Below are 26,353 nucleotides of genomic sequence, written 5' to 3'. Positions count from 1 at the left end.
CACCCCGTTAGGTCATTTTGAGTACCTAGTCATGCCGTTCGGTCTTACAAACGCCCCCGCGACGTTCCAAGCGTTGGTTAATGATGTCTTGCGGGATTTCCTGCACCGATTCGTCTTCGTATATCTAGACGATATACTCATCTTTTCTCCGGATCCTGAGACCCATGTCCGGCATGTACGTCAGGTCCTGCAGCAGTTATTAGAGAACCGGCTGTTTGTGAAGGGCGAGAAGTGCGAGTTTCACCGCACTTCTTTGTCCTTCCTGGGGTTTATCATCTCCCCTAACTCCGTCGCTCCTGATCCGGCCAAGGTCGCGGCGGTGAGAGACTGGCCCCAACCCACCAGCCGTAGGAAGCTGCAACAGTTCCTCGGCTTTGCTAATTTTTACAGGAGGTTCATTAAGGGCTACAGTCAGGTAGTTAGCCCCCTGACAGCCCTGACCTCACCAAAAGTCCCCTTCACCTGGTCGGATCGTTGCGATGCCGCGTTCAAGGAGTTGAAACGGCGCTTCTCGTCTGCACCCGTTCTGGTGCAGCCCGATCCTAGTCGCCAGTTAGTGGTTGAAGTGGACGCCTCGGACTCAGGGATAGGAGCTGTGCTTTCCCAGAGCGGGAAGACCAATAAGGTCCTTCACCCGTGTGCCTATTTTTCCCGCAGGTTGACCCCGGCCGAACGGAACTATGACGTCGGCAATCGAGAACTCCTTGCGGTGAAAGAGGCTCTTGAAGAGTGGAGACATCTGTTGGAGGGAACGTCCGTGCCATTCACGGTTTTCACTGACCACCGGAACCTGGAGTATATCAGGACCGCCAAGCGGCTGAACCCCAGGCAAGCCCGCTGGTCACTGTTCTTCGGCCGTTTTGACTTCCGGATCACCTACCGTCCCGGGACCAAAAACCAGAGATCGGATGCATTGTCCCGGGTACATGAAGATGAAGTCAAAGCGTAGTTGTCGGATCCACCGGAACCCATCATCCCGGAGTCCACTATCATGGCCACCCTTACCTGGGACGTAGAGAGAACCGTCCGGGAGGCCCTGACACGAAGCCCGGACCCCGGAACTGGGCCGAAGAACAGACTCTACGTCCCACCAGAAGCTAGGGCTGCAGTCCTGGACTTCTGTCATGGCTCTAAGCTCTCCTGTCATCCAGGGGTGCGAAGAACCGTGGAAGTTGTCCGGCAGCGCTTCTGGTGGGCGTCCCTAGAGGCCGACGTCCGGGACTATATCCAGGCCTGCACCACCTGCGCCAGGGGCAAGGCTGACCATCGCAGGGCTTCGGGACTGCTCCAGCCGCTGCCCATGCCCCATCGCCCCTGGTCCCACATCGGCCTGGATTTTGTCACGGGCCTCCCGCCGTCCCAGGGCAACACCACCATCCTCACGATAGTGGACCGATTCTCCAGGCGGCCCACTTCGTGGCCCTCCCGAAGCTCCCGACGGCCCAGGAGACAGCGGACCTCCTGGTCCACCACGTCGTCCGGCTGCATGGGATCCCAACAGACATCGTCTCCGATCGCGGTCCCCAGTTCTCCTCGCAAGTCTGGAGGAGCTTCTGCCGGGAACTGGGGGCCACGGTGAGTCTCTCATCCGGGTATCATCCCCAGACCAACGGGCAAGCAGAACGGGCCAATCAGGAGGTGGAGCAGGCCCTGCGTTGCGTAACAGCCGCGCACCCGGCGGCCTGGAGTACCCATCTGGCCTGGATCGAGTATGCCCATAACAGCCAGGTGTCGTCAGCCACCGGCCTCTCCCCTTTCGAGGTGTGTCTGGGGTACCAACCTCCTTTGTTTCCGGTGGTTGAGGGAGAGGTCGGTGTGCCCTCGGTCCAGGCCCACCTACGGAAGTGCCGTCGGGTGTGGCGTGCCGCCCGTTCTGCCTTGCTGAGGGCCCGGATGAGGACGAAGGCCCATGCAGACCGTCGGCGGACCCCGGCCCCTACGTACCGGCCAGGGCAGGCAGTGTGGTTGTCTACTAAGAACTCAAGTGGACTCCCCTAAACTGCAGGACCGGTATATCGGTCCGTTCAAGATCATCAAGGTACTCAGTCCAGCCGCAGTGAGGCTTCAGCTTCCGGCCTCACTGCGGATCCATCCCGTTTTCCACGTGTCCCGGATCAAGCCCCATCACACCTCACCCCTCTGTACTCCGGGTCCGGCACCACCTCCTGCCCGGATCATCAATGGCGAGCCGGCTTGGACTGTGCGCCGGCTCTTAGATGTCCGTAGGATGGGCCGGGGCTTCCAGTATTTGGTGGACTGGGAGGGGTACGGACCTGAAGAACGCTGCTGGGTGAAGAGGAGCTTCATCCTGGACCCGGTCCTCCTGGCCGATTTCTACCGCCGCCACCCGGACAAGCCTGGTCGGGCGCCAGGAGTCGCCCGTTGAGGGGGGGGGGTCCTGTTGTGTGGGCCGCTGAAGAGGAGGTACTGCTGGCCCACCACCACCAGAGGGCACCCTGCCTGGAGTGCGGGCTCCAGGCACCAGAGGGCGCTGCCGCCTCACAGGAGCAGCCGGGGTGACAGCTGACACTCATCACCTATGACAGCTGTCACCACTCATCGGATCAGCATCGGTATATCAGCAAGACGTCATCTCCACCTCTTTGCCGAGATATCATTCTACCTGGAAGGTAACGTACCTCAGCTGACTGTTTGACAGTATTCTTTTGTGACTTTGTGCGTTGTATTGTGGACTACTTTTCCAACGAGAGGTGGAGGTAGCTTTCCTGCCGTACGGATTCTTGGGTGCAAACGCGCCCTCATTTAATTGCTTTTTGTTCCTCGCCAGCAGTACCAGGTCCGACACGCGGAGGCAGTGGCCACCTGGGAGTTCGGGACTTGGCGGCTCCAGTATTCCCGGGGTCTGGTGGCGGAGGAAATCGTGTGGTTCCGGTTCTGCTTTGGACAGACGTCTCCTATCTTCGAGCCTGCCCACACGACACCTTTGTGAATTGACTCTTGTCTATTGTTGTAATCTGTTGTATTTGTTGTGCACATTCACAACAGTAAAGTGTTGTTATTTGACCTACTCCATTGTCCGTTCATTTGCGCCCCCTGTTGTGGGTCCGTGTACCTACACTTTCCCAACAAGACCTCCTGGAGTTAATCGCTGGTGTTAGTTCACCATTCAGTGGGGTACCCCTATATACCTCAAGTACCTAAAATCTGTAATACTCACACAAACATGCACACACATGACTGAAGGCCAGTTTTTGTCCTCTATCTCACGGTACTCTGTTGAGAAATTAGCCCATGAGTAATTTCATGCAATGAGCGTAACATGGTCCTGACCTGGCTTCCCTCCCTCGGCCCCTCCTCCACATCCCATCTCCATGATGTGTGATGTTTTGCTTTGTCGGTGCGATATCGTTCTTATGTTACAGTGTGCTGTACGCACAGGAAAACATACATTAAAATGACCACACGCTTGTGTGCTTGGCTTAAAACGTGGGAGGACAGTCTGCTGATAAGCTGCAAATATCTTGTGCTTTTATCTCGGCGCAGCAGCGTTTCCTCACAGCTGCCAGTCTAGAGAGTTTTTCTACTTTTTTTTAGCAATCAGTTGCACAGAACCTTGCTGCAATTTTTTTTTTGATTGACATCTTGCTTTCCAGGCTTACAGCAGCCATTGAACAGCGTCAGGAACAAAACAGATGAACGGTTCATTAGACGCTGTGATCTGCTGTCTGTCATCACATGAACTCTTTCGGTTGATTAAAGAGGACTTGATGTTTAAACTGGCTGTGTGGCTGTTCTTTCTAACAATGATGCTGCTAATGGTGTGTGCTGCTGGAGACCTGCCGGGTGAAGGCTGAATGCATAAGGTCAAGAAAAGGGAAAATCCATTTGGAATGGGAACACGCGCTGTTTATGCCCAGCACTGAGACCTCTTTATTTAGGTTTTTTTTTAATTATACTGCATCAGTTGATGTTTGTGTTGGCCCCCAGTACCCCTACTGATCTGCTGTAATTACCACAAATATCTCCGAATCTGTTTCACTCAAATGTTCTTCTACTTTATTTGTTCTAGGTGACCTGGTGTCCCGTGCAATGCACCATATGCAGCGTCTGAGCTCCGTGCGCCCGGGGCACAGTCCAGCCCGCCACGCCCGTCCTCAACAGCCGGTGTCCTGGTCACCAGACGCCCTCCACACCCTTTACTACTTCCTCCGGTGCCCACAAATGGAGTCCATGGAGAATCCTAATTTAGACCCCCCGCGCATGGCGCTGAGCAAGGAGAGGTGGGAGTCCTGCAGAGCGGAGTTAATCTTTAAATTCTATTATAGGCAGTGAAGCAACACATAGAAACTTGGTTTCTTATGTTTTAAATTATCCTCGGTTTGGTTTTTCCAACTGCACCCTGACTTAGAAGACAACATTTGGTGCATTATCCATTGGAAATAAACAAACATCCTCCCTCAGAAATGAACAGATCTGATCCTGGTGTCATCCTGTGGTTTAAGTGTTTACTCTCTGCAGCTAAATAGCAGGTAAACAGGAACTTCCAGGTCTGTCAGAATAATTCTACCTCTGGCGTGTTGATTATCCTGGCTGGTGATTTAAGAGGATTTATCACATGCTAAGTGTCTAATTTTTGCAGATTTAAATGCCTGATTTCACAGCAGCTTTTCTAAAGGGTAGCAGTGCACGTTATTAGGTTTTTGTTTTTTGAAATTGATGTTCGAAATGAAAATTTAAAAAGCGGTTGCAGAGGTTTTTTTTAAGTTGGAATGCATTGAAAATCAAAGGGAACTTTTTGTTTTTATTTCCATTATCTCTTTCACACACAGTTTGTTACACAGACAGTCAGGCACATCTCCATCACTTTGATTTATATTACAATAACCCTGCATATTTTAATCTAACCCACTGTGATTCATGTAAAACTTGTAGCAGATTTGGATGCAGCAGTTTCTGTTTTAGTGATTTGTCTTGTGTTTGTCCTTGTTTGCACCGGATGGCCTTCCTGATGCAACTCCAGATATACATGGAGAATGAGGCATGGGTGGCCTTGAACTGGCAACCTTCTGTTTGGGAGGCAAGCCCACTAAGAGCTTGCACCACTCTGCTGATTTGTCACATTTGCATTAATTTGTAATGATTGGACAAATTTAAGTTGCACAGGTGATTTAGAGGTTAGCACTGTTGCCTCACAGCAAGAAGGCCCCAGGTTTGAGTCCGACCTGGTCCTTTGTGTTTTAGTGTTTGTGTGGGTTCCCTCCAGTTGCTTCAACTTCCTCCCACTCCCAAAGACATACAGATTAGGTAAATTGGCCACCTTTAATTGACTGTAGCTGTGAGTGAGAGTGTGAATGAGATTGTCTGTCTATATGTCGGCCTTGCGATAGACTGGTAGCCTGTCCAGGGTACCCCTTCTTTCACCCAGTGACTGCTGGGATAGGCTCCAGCTCCCTGTGATCCTTAACAGGAATAAGCGGGTTCTGAAAACGAATGAATGAATGTTACAATCGTGACATTGTGACTTCCCGGAGTAACTGCTTACTTTTTTATCTCCCAAAGGTTGAATACAGTTATGTGAAGTTTTTAAAGCAGTAAAATCAGTCAAATCAGCATTTATGTGAGAAACACACATTCATACATTTGGACATGAGGCCAGATGTCTTCCATTTAATAACAGACACTGTCAGAGAGCAAAGGTCATACGCATCAGAGAGAATAGCAGACATACATCCATCTTTCTCTCCAGACCTCCATTTCACCCACGTCTTCAGATGTTTTTAATGCTGGCTGTGTTGTGCACGCTGTTATACTATATTGTAGAAGTACAACAGTCTGCCCTTTTGCTTCTAAAAATCTAGTGCAGCCGTTGCATGTGTGTACTGTAGTATCTGTGAATGCAGACTCTGGTCCAATCCTGGTAGTGATTATAATACGATACAGATGTCTTTCCTTTACATGGTGTCTCCATCTCTGGCTGATCCTCCATTCAGACCTTTATTAAATCACTGGGAATCCAGACCATCAGAATTGTGTGGCATTGTGGTGATCCTGGTGAGAGCCTTATTGCTAGTGAGGCGTCCTACCTGATTGGATCCTTTAAAGCTGGTGCTAATCTGGGCTGTTGAATGGGAAGGAGAACACCACTGCCTGTGTGTATATTGCTTTTAATCCAACCGTTCACCCTGATCGGGGTAGAAAAATACAGACTGAAAAAGTGCTGATAGATGTTAACAACTCTGTTGTGCTGCACAGAACCACTGTGCTCCTGTCAGCTGATGGAAGGCAGCACTAATGGACAGATCTGTTACAGAGATATGAAGGAGTTGATGGAGGTTACACCTAACCACAGATACATCAGATATCCAGATATCCCCTTTTTTGAGCCCTTTATGAGGTTGCAAATGCTCTAATCTGACTCTAGGTCAGCAGTTGAACTTTCTTCTCCATCGTGAAGTTTACTTGAAGACTTGATTGAAGTTCAGTCCAAAGTGAACTTCATGACACTGATTTTAAAATGCATGAAATGCTGCACGTATCCCAAGGAGATGTCACCCTCACCTCAACATGATTTGGACAGATTGTGATTTCACGTCCAGCCAGGTGGCGGTGAGGTGCCATGAATCAGTGTTAAAGTTTACATGCATACATGTGGGCTTGTGTGTGTGTGTGTCTGCTGTTTTCGGTGTGCAGTGTGTCGGGTCAGTGAGCGAGCCAGCCATGAGATCTTGTTTCAGAGTTAACAGACGCTGTGACTTTGATGTTGCACTGATTCTCTGAGATGGAGTTTGTGTTTCAGTCTGAGGGGTCAGACTTGGGTCCAGATACAGGTGGGGAGGGAGGTGAATTGGGTGAGAGGTGCCAAATTGATGGATACATTGATTTATTTAATCCCTTTTTAGGCATAGACTCTGAACAAAGATTAACGTCGTCTCCATGTCCAAACACACCAAATTGAAATCAAGCTCATACGTCAAACCTCTGCCATCTTGGCGTTATTTTAAACCAGATTCTGCACAGCAGATACTTGTGCAGGTGGGAGCCTTCTGTGGCTGACCGCGACACACTTAATGCGACTATTCAAAAAAGCGAATGATTGCAGTGAAAAGGGTTAATTATCATATTGGAGGAGTTAAAAACAAAAACATTTTTTTGGTATTTTCTGTTGATCAACCAACCATTTCATCAGTAGATGGATTTACGTCACCCAAACGTTACTGTGGCTCATATTTTCAGGATTTTCTGACAAAAGCTATAAAACACACAAAGGAACCCTCTGTGTTTGGCTCAGTGGCCGTTAAGAGGCAGTTGAAGCTCATTTAGTTCTCCATTAGTACCAGTGCTGCGTGCACGGCAGGAATCAAAGACGTGAAGAGTGGATGTCTTGTATTCATGAACAAATGCACTCATTCACCAACATGTTAAGTGGAGCTCAGATAGATGCGTCTATTCCCAAACCCGCTGCTCCACCTGCTGTCACAAACGGCATTCTTATTACGCTACAGTCGTAGTATTATCTTTTAACATGCACCCAGCTCCGTCTTTGTTTCTCTTTGTCTGCTGTAAACATACTCTTATCACGTAGGCAAAAGTACCTAAAAAACCCAAACTGTCCCATGGGGCAGGAACAGTACCTGCAGTGTGATGGAAGCTGTCTTTTCTCCACCTCCTCCTCCCATCAGCCTCTTATCTGCCTGTTAACTGTATTGCTTGCCTGTTCACAGACTGACAAAGCACTGACGCAAATTGTACCAAAATAGCAAGAAAATAAAATAACAGGAACGGCAGGTTGTCAGTCAGGTCCGAAAACAAAAGAAAGAATTTGGTCCTTCAATTCATTTCATGGTGCTAAAAGCACTGAACTGCAGTTATTATATTTTTTTTTCCTTTGTAGTGCATTTAATGACGTGTTATTAATAAAATATAAAAATGTGCTTTCTGTATCGCACCAACCACAACACCCCCACAAAGTCTTACAAGTACAACCCCAATTTCAGTGAAGTTGGGACGTTGTGTCAAATGTAAATAAAAACAGAACACAATGATTTGCAAATCCTCTTCAACCTACAAGTATATTCAATTGACTACACCACAAAGAAAAGATATTTAATGTTCAAACTGATAGACTTTTTAATTTTGGGCCAAATATTTGCTCATTTTGAAATGGATGCCTGCAACACATTTCAAAAATGTTGGGACGGGGCAACAAAAGACTGGGAAAGTTGATGAATGCTCAAAGAACACCTGTTTGGAACATTCCACAGGTGAACAGGTTAATTGGAACAGGTGAGTGTCATGATTGGATATAAAAGGGGCATCCCCAAAAGGCTCAGCCGTTCACAAGCAAAAAAGGGGCGAGGATCATCATGTTGTGAACAGCTGCATGAAAAAATAGTCCAACAGTTTAAGAATGTTTCTCCACATTCAATTGAAAAAGAATTTAGGGATTCCATCATCTACAGTCCATAATATAATCAGAAGATTCAGAGAATCTGGAGAAGTTTGTACACGTAAGCGGCAAGGCCAAAAACCAACATTGAATGCCCGTGACCTTTGATCCCTCAGGCAGCACTGCATTAAAAACCAACATCATTATGTAAAGGATCTTACTGCGCGGCTCAGGAACACTTCAGAAAACCATTGTCAGTTAACGCAGTTTGTCGCTACATCAACAAGTGCAAGTTAAAACTCTACCATGCAAAGTGACAGTCATACATCAACAACATCCAGAAATGCCGCCGCCTTCTCTGGGCCTGAGCTCATTTGAAATGGACAGACGCAAAGTGGAAAAGTGTGCTGTGGTCTGATGAGTCCACATTTCAAATTGTTTTTGGAAATCATGGACGTCGTGTCCTCCAGACAAAAGAGGAAAAAGACCATCCAGATTGTTACCTGCGTAAAGTTCCAAAGCTAGCATCTGTGATGGTATCGGGGTGTCTTAGTGCTCATGGCATGGGCAACTTACACATCTGTGATGGCACCAGCAATGCTGAAAGGTACATCCAGGTTTTGGAGCAATACATGCTGCCATCCAAGCAACGTCTTTTTCAGGGACGTCCCTGCTTATTTCAGCAAGACAATGCCAAGCCACATTCTGCATGTGTTACAACAGCGTGGCTTTGCAGTAAAAGAGTGCGGGTACTAGACTGGCCTGCCTGCAGTCCAGACCTGTCGCCCATTGAAAATGTGTGGAGCATTATGAAGCACAAAATACGACAATGGAGACCCCAGACTGTTGAACAACTGAACTCGTACATCAAGCAAGAATGGGAAAGAATTCCACCTACAAAGCTTCAACAATTAGTGTCCTCAGTTCCCAAACACTTATTGAGTGTTGTTAGAAGGAAAGGTGATGTAACTCAGTGGTAAACATACCACTGTCCCAGCTTTTTTGAAACATGTTGCAGGCATCCATTTCAAAATGAGCAAATATTTGCACAAAAACAATAAAGTTTATCAGTTTGAACATTAAATATCTTGTCTTTGTGGTGTATTCAATTGAATATAGGTTGAAGAGGATTTACAAATCATTGCATTCTGTTTTTATTTACATTTTACACAACATCCCAACTTCATTGGAATTGGGGTTGTATATTTCTAGTTGAAATATCTTAAAAATTTCACTTAAGTCCCAATTTTGCTAAGATATAATTATTTGTTTTTGGGAAAATAGTTCTTAAAAACCTTAAGTGCAAATTTTGTAAACCTCTTGTTTTGAGTCATATTTCAGACAAATGTTTCAAGTCACCATAAGATTTTAAGCTGCTGTTATTTGTAAAAGATGTAACACTTCTGAATACTAGTAAAATAAAGCTCACAGTGAGTTTTATTTTAATAAATCTAAAGTAAATTTAAATTTTACTTGTTCCTTTGGCTTTTTTTTACGTGTTACAAGTTAAAAACAATAAATGAATAAATAATGGCAATAGGATTGCTTGAAATTAGCTGAGAAAATGTTTTTAAAATAGATATTTTAAGACATATTACCTAAAAAAAAAAAAAAAAGTCATGTCACTGAAATTTTACTCAGGTGATTTTTGTCTTGTGTGTAATTGATGTTTTCACTACAAATTAGACAAATACACTTGGTACAACTTTCCTTTTTTAATGTGTTTCTTTAGTTATTTAAATATTAAATATATATTAATTAATCTATTTTTATAATTATATAATATATAATTAATATATTAAATGTTTTTTTTTTTTTTTTGCTTGTTTTTATGGATAAACTGGTAAACACCTAGCATACAAAATAAGCTATCAAATGTTGTAGTGTTTGCATTCTGAACCCTGCAGATCAAATGTAGAAAACACATTTTATGCAGTCCTGATGAAGATGTGAGTGACCGTGGTTGATGAAGAGGTCATAACCACAGGAAGCTGTTTCAGAATAAAAGTCCTGACAGTGTGGAGAATGAATGGCACTGCAGGGTTCTGTATCATACATACGATTATTTGCTGCTCACTTTTTTCTTTCCATGATTTGCATCAAAGTGTTTTATGAGTAAAGTGACACTGCTGCTAAGAATAACATCACAGCAGGAGGATGGCAGCTTAGCAACACACAGCAACGAGACAACTCGCAGTAACGTGTCATTGTTCACGACCACGTTCTATGTACGTGCAACACGGTGAGACACAAATTAACACTAGTTTGACCTGGAGACGGGCGATTCACCAGCGCTTTCTAAACTGGTTTTGAGTGGAGGTACCTGAATCGTTATCATAGCCGTCCCTCCTGAGACCGCTCATCACCATGATCCCTCAGCTTCAGCTCATTCTTGTCCTGTCATTTCTATTTTTAGTCTGTTTCTTACCTCATTAGTTCCAGTCAGTTGTTCTTTGTTTTTCGTGTTTAAGCTTTTCGAAACTTTAACACTGTCAGCGTTCTGCAGTAACTTTGTTCAGCTCAAAGACGGTTTTGTTTAAAAATAGGCTGATTATTCAGGCTCCACTGCAGCGTGCTGTTGCTGGAACTACACGTTCTTTCACATTCTGTGGAACAAGAAACCTGATGTTTAATATCACAGCCTGGTAGATTACTCACAAACGTTGATTTAATCATGTAAACAGTATTAATGGTTATTGCTCCAAATGTGAAAATAAACAGAAGTGGAATGATTGTTTTTTTTTTTTCTTTGCAGGCCGTTCCTGTTAATGCCGCCGTTGATGGAGTGGATGAGAGTGGCCATAGTTCATGCTGAGCATCGTAAGAGTCTGCTGGTGGACAGTGATGACGTCAGACAGACCGCCAGGCTCCTCCTTCCAGGACTGGACTGTGAACCACGACAGCTAAAGTAAAAGGAGCACATATGTTCAGATAAGTTCAGTGAAGGACTGGCGCTCATAGATTGACCTTAACATCTTTATTCCCTCCATCAGGCCTGAGTGCTGCTTTAGCTCATTCAAGCGTCTGGACTCTAAGGCTGCCACAGACAAGTTCCATCTAGATTTGGGTTTCCGTATGCTTAACTGTGGACGCACAGACCTCATTAGCCATGCCATCGACCTGTTGGGGACAGACGGGGTCAACAGCATGGACGACCAGGTACTGACGTCATCTGTCTGCATCTGTTATATGTTGCAATATGTAAAAATTCAGGAATTTTCACCAGATCACTATTTAGAAATAATGAGTCATTCTGACATGGTTACAGTTATACTGCATCTGCATAGAAAACAAGAAATAATGATAAAAAGCTGAAAAACTACTTTTCCTCTGCAGGGTATACTTATACTTGATTTTGGTCTACGTCATTCGTTCTGTACTTAAATATTTCCGAGCAGTTTTGGGCCGCCACTTCATAAAACGTCTTTCACAGTCAAATACAACACAAAGAAACACTATACAGCTTCTGTTCTGACCTTTCACCATAGAAGTTCAAAACATACACTGCTGCACATATGTCATCTCAGAGCATTTTGCTAATAGAAGAAATAAATCCTTTTTTCGCCCACTGCCACCGGTGCTTATCCTTGAATTTCATGGCATGAAGCCGATGAGAGTCTATGACTTCCCCTGAGCGGGATGCCGGTCTGATGCGGGTTACTTCCTCACCTGACCCACATTTACAGCTGTACGGACTGAGACAATGCAGATAAAGTGTCTTATCCCAGACCATAGTTTGCAACAGCTTACAGGTGCATGTCACTCACTTGCAAAAAAGGCTGTGTCTACGATCCCTGAAATCAGAGTAATTTATGTTCGATCACACAGACTTCTCTTGTAGGTTAGTAATGAAAGATGAGAATTGTGCTGAGTAGTTTTTTAAAACAAGCAACAATGTTGTGAAGAGTGTTTGACTTTAATTTGCTTTACTTGACACTGCACCTCCCATGATATAATTATTGTGCATGCAGAGATCACGATGTCACTGATGTTGGACGTGCAGCACCAGTATGCAGTATGTGTTGAGATAAATATTGCACCAATGTGCAGTACTGTGCAAAAGTGTTAGTCATGCAGTCTGCCTCAAACTCAAAAATAATGAAGATTCTAAATACCTGGTAAGATGTGTGAGCACGTTTCATTCCTTATGCATCATTTTGACTCTCTGTTTATGACTCAGGGGATGACCCCTCTGATGTACGCCTGTGCAGCTGGGGATGAGGCTCTAGTCCAGATGTTGATCGATGCCGGGGCCAACTTGGATGTGGCGGTAAATGCTGCTTCTAAATTTCCACCAGATGCACAGATTGATCAGAATCCTGCACATTATCAATCAATCAATCAATTTTTTTTTTATATAGCGCCAAATCACAACAAACAGTTGCCCCAAGGCGCTTTATATTGTAAGGCAAGGCCATACAATAATGATGTAAAACCCCAACGGTCAAAACGACCCCCTGTGAGCAAGCACTTGGCTACAGTGGGAAGGAAAAACTCCCTTTTAACAGGAAGAAACCTCCAGCAGAACCAGGCTCAGGGAGGGGCAGTCTTCTGCTGGGACTGGTTGGGGCTGAGGGAGAGAACCAGGAAAAAGATATGCTGTGGAGGGGAGCAGAGATCGATCACTAATGATTAAATGCAGAGTGGTGCATACAGAGCAAAAAGAGAAAGAAACAGTGCATCATGGGAACCCCCCAGCAGTCTACGTCTATAGCAGCATAACTAAGGGATGGTTCAGGGTCACCTGATCCAGCCCTAACTATAAGCTTTAGCAAAAAGGAAAGTTTTAAGCCTAATCTTAAAAGTAGAGAGGGTGTCTGTCTCCCTGATCTGAATTGGGAGCTGGTTCCACAGGAGAGGAGCCTGAAAGCTGAAGGCTCTGCCTCCCATTCTACTCTTATAAACCCTAGGAACTACAAGTAAGCCTGCAGTCTGAGAGCGAAGCGCTCTATTGGGGTGATATGGTACTACGAGGTCCCTAAGATAAGATGGGACCTGATTATTCAAAACCTTATAAGTAAGAAGAAGAATTTTAAATTCTATTCTAGAATTAACAGGAAGCCAATGAAGAGAGGCCAATATGGGTGAGATATGCTCTCTCCTTCTAGTCCCCGTCAGCACTCTAGCTGCAGCATTTTGAATTAACTGAAGGCTTTTTAGGGAACTTTTAGGACAACCTGATAATAATGAATTACAATAGTCCAGCCTAGAGGAAATAAATGCATGAATTAGTTTTTCAGCATCACTCTGAGACAAGACCTTTCTGATTTTAGAGATATTGCGTAAATGCAAAAAAGCAGTCCTACATATTTGTTTAATATGCGCTTTGAATGACATATCCTGATCAAAAATGACTCCAAGATTTCTCACAGTATTACTAGAGGTCAGGGTAATGCCATCCAGAGTAAGGATCTGGTTAGACACCATGTTTCTAAGATTTGTGGGGCCAAGTACAATAACTTCAGTTTTATCTGAGTTTAAAAGCAGGAAATTAGAGGTCATCCATGTCTTTATGTCTGTAAGACAATCCTGCAGTTTAGCTAATTGGTGTGTGTCCTCTGGCTTCATGGATAGATAAAGCTGGGTATCATCATACATTATGTATGCTTGTAAATCAGGACAGCAGAGATCCAACATCACATCATGTAAACTGGCACTGACTGGACAAAACTGCTCTTCGTCTGGTGTTTTCTCAAGCCTCTCGTACTTGTGCATCACACTAATTTGTGCTGTTACACCAGGTTCCACCATGCTCCCCAAAGCACCCCTCTGTGCACCCCGACAGTCGACACTGGGCAGCCCTCACCTTCGCCATTCTGCACGGACACATCTCCGTAGTGCAGGTTGGAAAGTAATACACAAATACCAAGTACAGTTAGTTTGTAATTTCTTCTTTGGCATGTCTCAGCATGCTGTTTTTCAAACTGAAAACGACATGCTGCATGTGCACAGTAAAGGTGGTTAACAGATGTGAAGCCATGAACTGCAGTCATTGCAGCAAGTCAAATGTTGCACATATAGCAGATAAATGCCGTCACTAAGAGTGTTCTTTACGTCTGTCCAGCTCCTGTTGGATGCAGGAGCCAATGTGGAAGGAGCAGCAGTCCGCAATGGGCAAGAGAGCTCAGCAGACACCCCGTTACAGCTGGCCTCAGCAGCAGGTGGACCCGCGTACACGCACACACACACCACTACATAAGGCACAGATGATGTTAAACAGCAGCAGTCATTCATGTTCTGTTCGAGATGATGTTCCTGGCTGTTAATTTTCAGTTTTTAAAGCCTGTAGGAGAGTCAAACAAAACGTTAATGAGCAACACACTTGGAACTGTAAAAAAATCTCTCCTGAATATCAGACAAACACTTTGTCTGCTTTTCTGTATGAGCTTGAAGAGCAGCACAAGGACTGACTTGGGGGGTGTAAGTGAGGATGCGCTGCCTGTGGTTGTTTAGAAGCCTCTGGGCAGAATTCCTCTGTGGGATCATCTTAAAACCACACACAGCTGTAGAAAAGAGAACACCATCCAACACACTCGTGCTCAACATGGCCGCAGTGACAGCGTGATGAGTTCCCAGTGTGAGAGTGTGTGTATGTTTGGAAATGTTAAAGAAAGGAAGCTCAAACTGTATTGAGCCCTGTGGGGAAATTGGCTCATTACCACACTGAGTGTGATCCCCCAAAACCAGAATACAGCTAGAATATAAACACACACATATAAAAGAATGAAACAGCAAAGCAGCCACAGTGAGGCGGCAACGATGCTCAGAGTTTGTGGGGTTGTAGGGGGTTTGAGTTTGGATCTGGTTCTTGTGCTGTACCTCAGATGGTCATAGGTTTGAACCTGAGCTGAAGCTTTTCTGTGTGAATTTTGCATGTGATGGTGGGATCAAGGAAAAGTAACGGGGCTCCTGGTTGAAATATTAGTTTTCATTGGTGGTAACGGCTTACATAATTTAGGTTAGCTTGGCTTCATGTCCTCTGGTGGATTGTTTGCCTTTCAATTTAGCTGCACCTGATCGCAACGGTTTCTCCTGCAAACATAGCGAGAGCTGGAAATCTTTTGCAGTAGCCGCAGAACAATACATCGTTTATCATGATAATACTATCGTGGCACATCTATTGAATTTCATGGTTTCTTTTGCTTTTTTAATACTGTAAATAAGTATTGTGATATGATCCAAATTCACCTCCTCCATAGAAGAACCACAAGCAATTGATAAAATACGCAAATAGGGAACTGATAACATCAAGGATCGCAATTAAAACTTGAGAATAATTCATTCATTCATTTTCTAAACCCACTTGTTCCAGGGTTATGGGGGTGGAGTGAGGGGAAAGCTTATCCTTGTGGTCACTGGGTGAGAGGCAGGGTACACCTTAGACAGGCCTCAGGAAGCTTCTGTGATTTGAAGCGAAACGTCCACACGTCAAGCAACCCAGTCCAGTCGAAGATTCAAGCTTCTCTACTATGTCAACCACTCAGCTATCAACAGAAGCCTGATAACTTCTTAGAAGAACTCGAAAAATGACGCTGTCACATTTTTATACACATCTGACTGTACGCAGAAAAATATTTAAAACAGAACATTTTAAAAACTGTCAAAGAAATACTCAGGCCAGTGCTGTGTCCCACTTTGTTGGACTTCATCCAAATTTAACAGTGTCCTAAGTTTTTATGACTTATTTAATTGCACACAGACTTGCTTTATATTCGCTAAACATCCGCAATATCCGTGAAACATGCTTGTATGAGTCTGCCGACATCCGCACACGTCCACAATTATCCGCAGAGGCATGTTTTTCCGTTGCCAGAATTTTTGAGCTGCACAAAATTTTGGTTGCGGATGACATCCGCCTCACATACGCAATACATACTCAATCTATGCGCTGTATATCCGCCGTTATCCGCTGATATCCGCATCTGACGGGGTATTGCAGCTTGGTGGCGGACTGGGACAGTGTGTAAAATGGATATATAGTGTGCTTTTCACGTCCATATCATGAACTGAAATAAGTTGTAGCGAATGCATACAGAGTGGCCACGGATAAAGCGTTTGTATTACGTCTGCTTTGCATCTGATTTGCGGACAATTTGCAAATGCATAACAAACACTTCACGTAAACCCAAAGTACTATATAAATGTGGCATAAATCGACATACTTGTCCGTCATTGCCAGTCCAGCTTTGGAGAGGTACAGATGTAGTTATGGATCCCCAAAGACGCAGTGTGATAGTTGCTGCCATCCAACAACATACCAATCAACTTGTCCAAGTCCAGCAATTGCTCCAGAGGCTGTGGTGTTGGTGTGAATAGTGATGCCGAAAGGCCAGAGTGCACTTCTATGACCGCAATGCAGATGCCGCGCATGCGCAACACCACCGCTGTTTCCGCAACACGTGCGCAATGCAGTCTCAGTACATCCGTAATACTTTTGTGATAATCGCAATGCGTCCGATCCGTTTCCTCAGTACATGCATTATACATCCGTGATTGTTCGTCATATATTTGCTATACATTATTAATATATCCGTAATTCATACTGAGAAATTTGTATTCCTGGTCAATTTTGTTGCAGACGACAACGAACGCCAGAAATTTGTATACTCAATTCATGCGCAATTAATCCTCTCCCCAGTGGGACCGGGACTTTAGATTTGATAGAACTTTATCAAGGAAATTGAGGTTCCAGCAGCATTGGACAGTAGCACACAGAGTGAAAGCAATCAAAAGTAGAAGTAAGAAACAATTTGCCAATGTAAATACAAATATAAATACCAAAACTACTGGCTTACTGGCTACTACTGTTCCTCTCCTTCCCATCCTCTGTCTTGCTGTTACTCCTCCTCCCCCTGAGTGAGGAGTTGTACAGTCTGTTGGCCTGAGGGACAAAGGAGTTTTTCAGTCTGTTGGTCCTGCACTTGGGAAGGAGCAGTCTGTGGCTGAAGAGCAGGGCTGTGAAAACTCCGCGGATCCGAGGAATTCCGTGGATTTCATCATGGGGGTGGGGGGTGGGGTGGCGGTGTTAGGGTTGTACTCTGTGTGATTGTCACTGAGTTATTAAAATACCTATCATAACGCGTTTCCTTTTATTTACGACATCGTGCAAGTTTTATAAGTCCGCGGCCACTGATCTGTGTGTTACAGATACAAATCTGTGTCTTCGGATCCGCGGAACTTCGCAGAGGAAAATGCACTCAAAGCGTAGCTGTTGCGAGAGTTGTCATAAAGCGGGACTGTTGGGTGCTGCAGCGATGCTGTGTAGCTCTTGCAAGATGCTTAAGCTAAACGTAGCATGTGGACATTGCAAACTTTTACAGCTGTAAAGTTTTTAAAAGAAGAATTTTGTAGCATGTCTGTGTCATGGAGCGACATCAGACAGAGCAAATGGCGAGAAAGACAGTTTGAAAAAGTTTGATAAGGAAAAGAATCCTTGGAAATGTTGCTGGCTTATCAACACATTTGAAAGAACAGAAAAAGCGAACTGTGGCATCAAGAAACACGGTAAGAATTTTTCTCTCTCTGGAAAATGAACATTGTGTTGTTCAAACAGGATTTTAGACAAGACTGTGACTTTTTTATTATTGCTCTAGACTTTCTTTCATTGAAAAAAGACAGTGTGGCTTTGAATGGATTTACATGAATTTACGCAAGAATGTAAATGAGTTTTTATTAAAGAAGACTTTTTTCATGGGGAAAAAGACTGTTGGGAAAGTGTAAGTACACGGACCCACAACAGGGGGTGCAAATGAACGGACAATGGAATAGGTCAAATAACAACACTTTACTGTTGCGAACGTGCACAACAAACACAACAGATTACACAATAGATCAGAGGTCAAATTACAAGGTGTCGTGTGGGCAGGCTCGAAGATAGGAGACGCCTGTCCAAAGCAGAACCGGAACCACACGATTTCCTCCGCCACCAGACCCCGGGAATACTGGAGCCGCCAAGTCCCGAACTCCCAGGTGGCCACTGCCTCCGCGTGTCGGACCTGGTACTGCTGGCGAGGAACAAAAACACAATTAAACGTGGGTGCGTCTGCACCCAGCAATCTGCACGGCAGGGAAGCTACCTCCACCTCTCGTTGGAGAAAAAGTCTGTTATCACTCACAAAAATCACAAAAAGGGCTTTCTATCAAGCAGTCAGGCTGAGGATATTACCTTTCAGGTAGAACGATATCTCGGCAAAGAGGTGGAGATGACGTCTTGCTGATATACCGATGCAGATCAGATGAGTGGTGACAGCTGTCACAGGTGATGAGTGTCAGCTGTCAACCCGGCTGCTCCTGTGAGGCGGCAGCGCCCTCTGGTGCCTGGAGCCCGCACTCCAGGCAGGGTGCCCTCTGGTGGTGGTGGGCCAGCAGTACCTCCTCTTCAGCGGCCCACACAACAAAAGACACTGGATTTACATAACAATATGTGACTTTTTTACTATAAGGTATGTTATTGATATTTTACCCTGATTTTCAGAATATTCTACAAGCTTTAGCTGTGGTTTTTGAAATGTTTTAACAGTCTTTTCAGTCTTCATGAATTTCATGTAGTTTAATTGTTTTTAGTTAATGCATAATTTGGTTTACAATTAAAATGAAAATCATTCCAGGAAATTTTCCTCGGATTACACAGTTTTCATTTCATAGCCCTGGACAAGGCTCCTCTGGTTGCTGATGATGGTGTGATGACTGTGTGCAGAGGGTGACTGGCATTGTCCATAATGTCCAGCAGTTTGTCCAGTGTTCTCTTCTCTGCCACAGTCACCAGGAAGTGCAAGTAGCCTGTAGACTTGAGGATTGACAGTTTCCACATCCTGATCATTCTGCCTGAAGCTTTTATGTTGCATCTTACATAATCACATTAAAATAAAGATAAAATAAAGCAGGTCAGGTACCTCAGCGGGATAGAAGTTGGATGACCAGTATGTACGCCTGGATATAATTCCCGGTCATAGCACCTGTGTCCTTTGACCAAACGGTTTATCTACATTATCTAAGACCGTTCAGGTATAAATTGGTACCCACCTTGGCGTTGGAGGTAGCCTTCGTCAGACTGGTATCTTGTCCAGGTGAAGTTGTAGACTCTCATTCGCTTCCCGTTATCTCATCCATGGAGACGGTGATTAGCTTCAGGGCCTGCTCTTGAGTCCAAGTCCTGTCCTCAGTGCTGAGAACCCAAGTGCACCTGGAAAAGGGCAAGTGTGCACCCACGTGACACAGCTGCTGCAGATACACAGACCAGCTGTCTGCCTTGGTGGTTGCCAGCCAGGACTTGGGGCAGTTCCGTGGTGTGTTAGATGCAGCAACAGGCTCCCAGATCTGACCTTTGACCACTTTTCTCAAAAATGTAATCATGTGGAGAAACTCAGGCAGAAAATATTTCTACAAATGTTTGCACATGCTGATGAGCAGAAAAATGACTTCAAGTGTGAGGAAGAACTTTTGATTTCTTCATCTGGTGAGCATATGAAGACTGTGAGGTTGACACATACTGCAGGAAGAACAGATTTCCAAAAATCTCTCATGTGTTTTCACTGTTGATGTTAAAAGGAGCTCTGTGGTTACCGAGTGTGTAATGTAATGCTGTGTGTGTTTCTCAGGCAACTATGAGATGGTGACGTTGTTGTTGGCACGAGGCGCTGACCCCTTACTGAAGGCCCACGACGGGAACGCTCTTACATCATCCCTCTATGAAGACATGAACTGCTTCAGTCATGCTGCGGCTCACGGTCATAGGTATAGTCTGTCCTCCAGCGTGAGCTAATACAGAAGCTGTCCACATCATGTTTGACACCAGTGGACATTCAGCAACATTTTTATCATACGTTGAGCCCGTCTGTCTCAGAATACCACCTGTTTATTGTTTGCGTAAGAACACGATGTGTAAGAAAATATAAAGGTGCTAAAGGTCGCTTTTTTCTTCCCCCTTTGTCCCGGTTATCTGGTCAGGAATGTGTTGAGAAAGCTCCTAACTCAGCCACAGCAAGTCAAAGAGGACGTCCTGTCTCTGGAGGAGATCTTAGCTGAGGGGGTTGAGGGGGAGGAGTCAGAAGCCGGCCCTTTCCTCCCCCTCTCCCCTATTTCAGCCCCATCCTCCGGCGCTGGGGCCTTGCCAGACGGGGGGATACCGAAACTCTGTAAGGCCAAGAAGAAGGCTCTCCAAGAAGCCAGCTACTACAGCGCTGAACACGGTTACCTGGACGTCACCATGGAGCTGCGAGCGATGGGTATCTGTCAAAAGCTTGTGTGCTTAATTTGTGTGTGTGCGTGTGTACACGATAATGAGGACATAACATAACTTCCATCACACCAGGTGTACCGTGGAAATTGCATGTGTGGCTGGAATCTCTGCGATGTGCACAGCAGCAGTCCAGGACAGGGGTCACCCTGTCCCTCCTCAGAGACTTTTCCACCATCAGAGAGGAGGACTACTGCGAGGAGCTGGTCACCACAGGCCTGCCACTCATGTTCAACACCCTACGTTCCACCAAGGTACTTCCCAAATTAGACCTCAGCGTCTCCACTCGTGTCCGTCCCTGTGTTAATGATGTATGTATGAATTTTGCTGAGAAGTCAAATGTCAGGGCCACACAGTACCACACATTGTCGTGTCTGTGGATCAGAACTAGTGAATTTGCATGATAGGGTGAGCCGACATACTGACGTCTCCATGTTGTTCCAGAATGATTCCATCATCCAGCAGTTGGCAACTATTTTTAGTCACTGTTTTGGCCCGGCCCCGCTTCCAGCCGTGCCTGAGATGAAGGCGACTCTTTCAGCACAGCTGGGTAAGAACACAGTTTCACAATATCTGCGTTGTGTGTTGGCATTCCGAGAGTGGAATTTTAAACGGTGTAAACACTAATGTGGTGGGCGGAGGCCTGGATAGAATGAACTGAAAACACACAACCAGCCATGTTCACATTCACAAGATGCTCCAAACAAAACATGTTCACAACTGAAATAAATGGACAGTGTGTTTTAACACCACATTCACATGTGGTCAGTAACGGGGCCGAATGTTTACCTGTGCCCTGCCCCCAAGGCAGGAATGTCCACTAGTGTATCTCAATAATAAATGCTCTGATTGACTATGAATAGTTACAGAATGTGGAGTCAAGAAGAGTTGCCGCCACAAACATACACACACACACACATCAGTGGTCGACAGAAGTTTGAAGGAGGGGTTTGTGAGTGAAACGACCTACAACGTCTCAGTCAATATCTCAAAGAAAATTATCTTTACCTCCGCCAATGTAACCCACAATTTTTCATATGTCGTTATGAAATTTTTAGAGAGGATTCATATCCTGATAGGCAAGAAATGATTCAGTTTTCAAGGTCAAAGTCAGGAAAAATATTGGATAAATCCCTATCCTTTAACAGTAAAAGAATTTTCAAAAATTCATAACTGTCAAAAAAAGATCGAATTTCTTTCATATCTGAAAGCGTTATGTAGGATGGTATCTGTTATGACACAGGCCTCAAACCAGAGGTTTGAAACTGATTCAGGAAGGGCCAAGAGGGTGCAGGTTTTGTTTGTAACCACCCACTCCACCAGGTGATTTCACTGATTAACTGATTCCATCTGCTCAAAGTGATGTTAATGTTGTGTACATTTGAATTTGAATTTAAATGTTTTCCAATGTTATGCCTATTTGTCTATCTTCCAGTTATCAGTCAGAAACCAAGTGCCAACAAGGAATGAGAAATTATGCATAGCAGAGATAACCAATGTTCTGTGAAAATTACCTGAAAAAGAATTCAGAAACCAAAAAAAGTTGAAGAAAAAAACATAGTCTCACAGCACAGTGCTCTTGTTTTAATTGGTTTTGGTCATTTGGTAAGTGTTGTTATGACTTTAACAGGTAAAATTTTAGTTTTTATAACCTCAGCCCAGATAAAACCTCAGGCGTTGGTACGTCCTTGGTGCTTGGACTCCAGGTTGGGAAGCAGGGGTCTACAGGTTAAAGCGGTGGTCTTGGAACCAAAGGATCCTTAGTGTGATTCTTTATCAGACCAAAAAAATCACTGAAGGCACTTGGGCAAAGTCCTAAACCCCCAGGCTGCTCCTACTGTGCATTTGAGCACCTTGCGTAGCACCACTCTGATGTCAGTGTGTGTGTGCGTGTGTGCATGTGTGTGAATGGATACATGTGAGGCACAGTTGTAAAGTGCTTTGAACATCTGTGCGAGACAGGAATGCAGTTCATAACCTCAATACGTGACGTGTCACCTTTGGCATTTTTCCACTGCATGGTACCTGCTCGTCAACTCTGGCCTCTTTTTTCTTTGTTTTTTTTTTGTTTGTTTGTTTGTTTTTTCCATTGGACAAAATCTGATACCCAATCCTGGTTTTGGTTATCACCTCTATGGCATTTCCCACCAATACCAAAGGAAAACACGGCAATTTAAGGATTGTCAAAGAAAAAACATTTATACATTTTCTTAAAAAACAAAAGACAAATGAAAAAACTGACAGATGAAAATTGTTTTAGCTTCCATCTATAACCACATGCTCAGTGATACAGAAAATGTTTCGTAGGTGTCTATACTCAAACTGTGACAAATTGAGAAGCTAAACATTCTCAGAAAAAAAAAAAAATCATTCTGTCTTTGGCATTCACCTTCTGATAAAACCAAACTGCTCAGACAGCCGTGCTGCTAAAAGGACAACACATTAGACTAGAGCAGGGGTGGGCAACTTGTTCCAGAAAAGGCCAAGAGGATGCAGGTTTTCTTTGCAGCCACTGACTCCACCAGGTGACCTGGACTAGAGCCTGGCCGATATGGAGTTTTTTGGGGGGCAATCCTGATACGATATTAAGTAGTCAAAAAATTTCCGATACATATACGAGGTCTATTAGAAAAGTATCCGACCTTATTATTTTTTTCAAAAACCATATGGATTTGAATCACGTGTGATTACATCAGACATGCTTGAACCCTCGTGGGCATGCGAGAGTTTTTTCACGCCTGTCAGTTACGTCATTCACCTGTGGGCAGTCTTTGAATGAGGAGTCGCCCACCCTCTCGTCGATTTTTTTCATTGTTTAGGAATGGCTCAGACTGCTGCTTTGTTTGATCAAAATTTTTTCAAAACTGTAAGGCACAACTGAGTGGACACCATTCGATAAATTCAGCTGGTTTTCGGTAAAAATTTTAACGGCTGATGAGAGATTTTGGTCTGGTAGTGTCGCCGTAAGGACGGCCCACGGTGCCTGACGGCGATCTGCGCTTCGAGGAGGCAGCTTCTCGCCGTTTCAAGTTGAAAACTTCCACATTTCAGGCTCTGTTGACCCAGTAAGTCGTCAGAGAACAGAGAACTTTCAGAAGAAGTCGGCATGAGGAGTTTATTCGGACATTCCATTGTTAACGGACATTTTGTAATGAAGGAACGTGCGGGCAGAGTCGCATGTCGGGCCGGACCCGACCGCAGGGGGTCGCGACAGGAAAAACACCTCCGTTGGAAACCTTAACGGGCAAGTTGGAACATGCCCAAGCTGTTAAACAATTTCTCAGTTACTCACTTGTTGAAAGCCATCAAAAGCCGCCTGAATTTTACAAATGGTTTTCAACACGGAGGTGTTTTTCCTGTCGCGGCGCACACAGATTTGCCGAGTCGTCACGGAAACGACTCGGCGAATTTGCGCGCACGTCTTTCATTAAAAAATGTCCTTAAACAGTGGAATGTCCGCATAAAGTCCTCATGCCGGCCTCTTCTGAATCTTCTCTGTTCTCTCACGACGTCCTGGGTGAATTAAGCCTTAAATTAGGATGTTTTCAGGTTGAAACAGGCCGACGACTGCGCCTGGAAGCGCTGTACGACGTCCCACTCTGTGGGAAGTCCTTACACCGAAAGAAACACCCCATAATCTCTCATCAGCCGTTAAACTTTTCACCGAAAACCAGCTTAATTTCTCGAATAGTGTCCACTCGGATATTCCTGACAGGTCCAGAAAAAATTTTGATAAAGCAACGCGCGCCGTCTCCAGCAGCGTGTGAAACAAAGGAATTCAGCCGAGAGGGCGGGACCACATCTCACTCAAGGCCTGCCCACAGGGAAATGACGTCACCGACACGCGTGAAAAAACTCACGCATGCGCACAAGGGTTCAAGCATGATTGGTGTATTCGCACGTCATTCAAATCCATATAGTTAAAAAAAATAATAAAAGGGGCGGTTTATTATCTAATAGACCTCGTATAAAAGTGTTTATTTCTTGCTAACTTTTACAAAATATAAAAAAAAGAATATAACGCAATGCTAAAATACCCTCGGCCATATGAGCCTTGTGTTCTTCACAATTTGCAGTTGTTTAATTAATTGTTCTCTTAGATACAATTTGTACATGTTCAATGAAGCCCCTCTATTAAAGGACATGTCGCATGTGTTTTAACGTACCAGTTAGCAACACAACATCAAAGTACTCATGACTGTAAATCTCCCTGCACACATGCGCTCATAACTAGTGGTTTCTGATGCTTTTTATTCCTCTCCCAAAATGAGTAAACAGGAGCATTTCCGGAAAATGTCTCACGCGGCAATTCTCTGCATGTAACGTAGTTAAGAGCAAAACACAAATTTCTCAAACAGAAACAGACAGAGCAAAACGAATGAGGTTCTGTCTGATAACGAAGCTAATTGCAGCAGGTGCACAAAACCTTCTCACAGCTGGTGCTTTTACCGTGACTGCATCAAAATGAACAAATTTCACTTAAAAATGAGTCGTCATAATACAACATCACACTTGTGTAAACTTTGGAATTAATTTGTGCCCCTGTTCATTGAAGTGCATGCTGAGATGCTTCTAGTAACTACGTCACCTGTTGGAAACACTCGAGTACTCATGAGTACTTTGTTTTCGGAAGTCTCTGTAACCATTTGCTGCGAATGCTGTATACTTTGAAACCGGTCACGGAAGTGCACAAAGTAATCATGGTGGATCATCGGATGGTCACTAACAGCCTAAATCTAAATTGTTATGATTTCGGTGCGACATGTCCTTTAATCAGTCAATCAAAGACAATATTTATGTTTCAGCAGTGTCTACAGGAGGCTTTGCATGTGCATGAGCTGTTGACAAAAGTGGAAGTTATGCAAATCAAGGAATATTTGTAGGTCACCCTCTGTGTATTTGCTGGTATTAATAAGACAAATTTAGCTCCACAGGAAGTTAGCTTTGAGTTAGTGGAAGTTAGCATGCACGCTAACGCCGCAAAATGTGTTATCAGGTTACAAAAAGAGCATTTTCAGTTTTAGAAGTGTTTATTTCTTGCTATCTTTTACAAACGAAACAGAGTTTTGCAGCTAGCTATCAGCCTGTTACGTCACCATGTTAATGTCCGCAAAATAAGTTCAGAGGTGTTATTAGGTTCCAAAAACGGAGTTTTCGGTTTTTAGAAGTGTTTATTTCTCTCTAGCTTTTACATAATATATGACAAAGAGGATGATATATTTACACACAAACAAAACAGAGTTTTGCAGCTAGCTACCAGCTTGTAATGTCACCATGCTAACGTCCGCACAATAAGTTCAGAGACGTTATTAGATTCCAAAAATGCCATTTTCAGTTTTAGATGTGTTTATTTCTCGCTAGCTTTTACATAATATATGAGAGATGCATATAAATGCAAAGCAAAGTGGTTTTGAAGAGACCAGCCACTGACGTCACGGTGCAGCTCTACTCTGATTGGCTGTCATCCCCTGCCACTCAAAAACAAAGCAGAACGGATTCAAACAGAATGTGAGTTTTTAACCTCTTAAAATATGTTAAGGTTAGCCATCTTTGAATTTGTCCAAGATTTGTGTTCTAAGAATGTTTCCTGTAAATTTGAAGACTATGGCAGTAATAGAACTGGACATATGCTGAACACAGACAGACAGAAGGACGGATGCTGGATCTTCACAGTACCTGATGGCCATATGTTGGCCTCGGGTAAAAAAGCCAAACATATCAGATTCATAGAGAACTACAGCTGTGTGCGAGTGTATCACACCATCTCCAAT

At 44.4% G+C, this 26,353-nt stretch overlaps 1 protein-coding gene across 2 annotated transcripts in view; it reads left to right on the top strand.

The window, feature by feature from the left end:
- abtb2b (ankyrin repeat and BTB (POZ) domain containing 2b) overlaps positions 1 to 26,353 on the top strand; it is a 128,845-nt gene that overhangs the window by 97,682 nt on the left and 4,810 nt on the right. For both annotated transcript variants that reach the window (XM_034176870.1, XM_034176869.1), the window contains 10 exons: positions 4,031 to 4,241; positions 11,103 to 11,255; positions 11,341 to 11,506; positions 12,528 to 12,617; positions 14,089 to 14,190; positions 14,412 to 14,508; positions 19,945 to 20,080; positions 20,294 to 20,571; positions 20,658 to 20,836; positions 21,027 to 21,132. In XM_034176870.1, the coding sequence (XP_034032761.1) occupies positions 4,031 to 4,241; positions 11,103 to 11,255; positions 11,341 to 11,506; positions 12,528 to 12,617; positions 14,089 to 14,190; positions 14,412 to 14,508; positions 19,945 to 20,080; positions 20,294 to 20,571; positions 20,658 to 20,836; positions 21,027 to 21,132 (1,518 nt within the window). The remainder of the gene's footprint in view (positions 1 to 4,030; positions 4,242 to 11,102; positions 11,256 to 11,340; positions 11,507 to 12,527; positions 12,618 to 14,088; positions 14,191 to 14,411; positions 14,509 to 19,944; positions 20,081 to 20,293; positions 20,572 to 20,657; positions 20,837 to 21,026; positions 21,133 to 26,353) is intronic.

This window comes from Thalassophryne amazonica, chromosome 8 (assembly GCF_902500255.1).
Source record: "Thalassophryne amazonica chromosome 8, fThaAma1.1, whole genome shotgun sequence".
Classification (NCBI taxonomy): Eukaryota; Metazoa; Chordata; class Actinopteri; order Batrachoidiformes; family Batrachoididae; genus Thalassophryne; species Thalassophryne amazonica.
The sequence above is the reverse complement of the archived record's forward strand: the minus strand, read 5'-3'. Positions and strand labels throughout refer to the sequence as shown.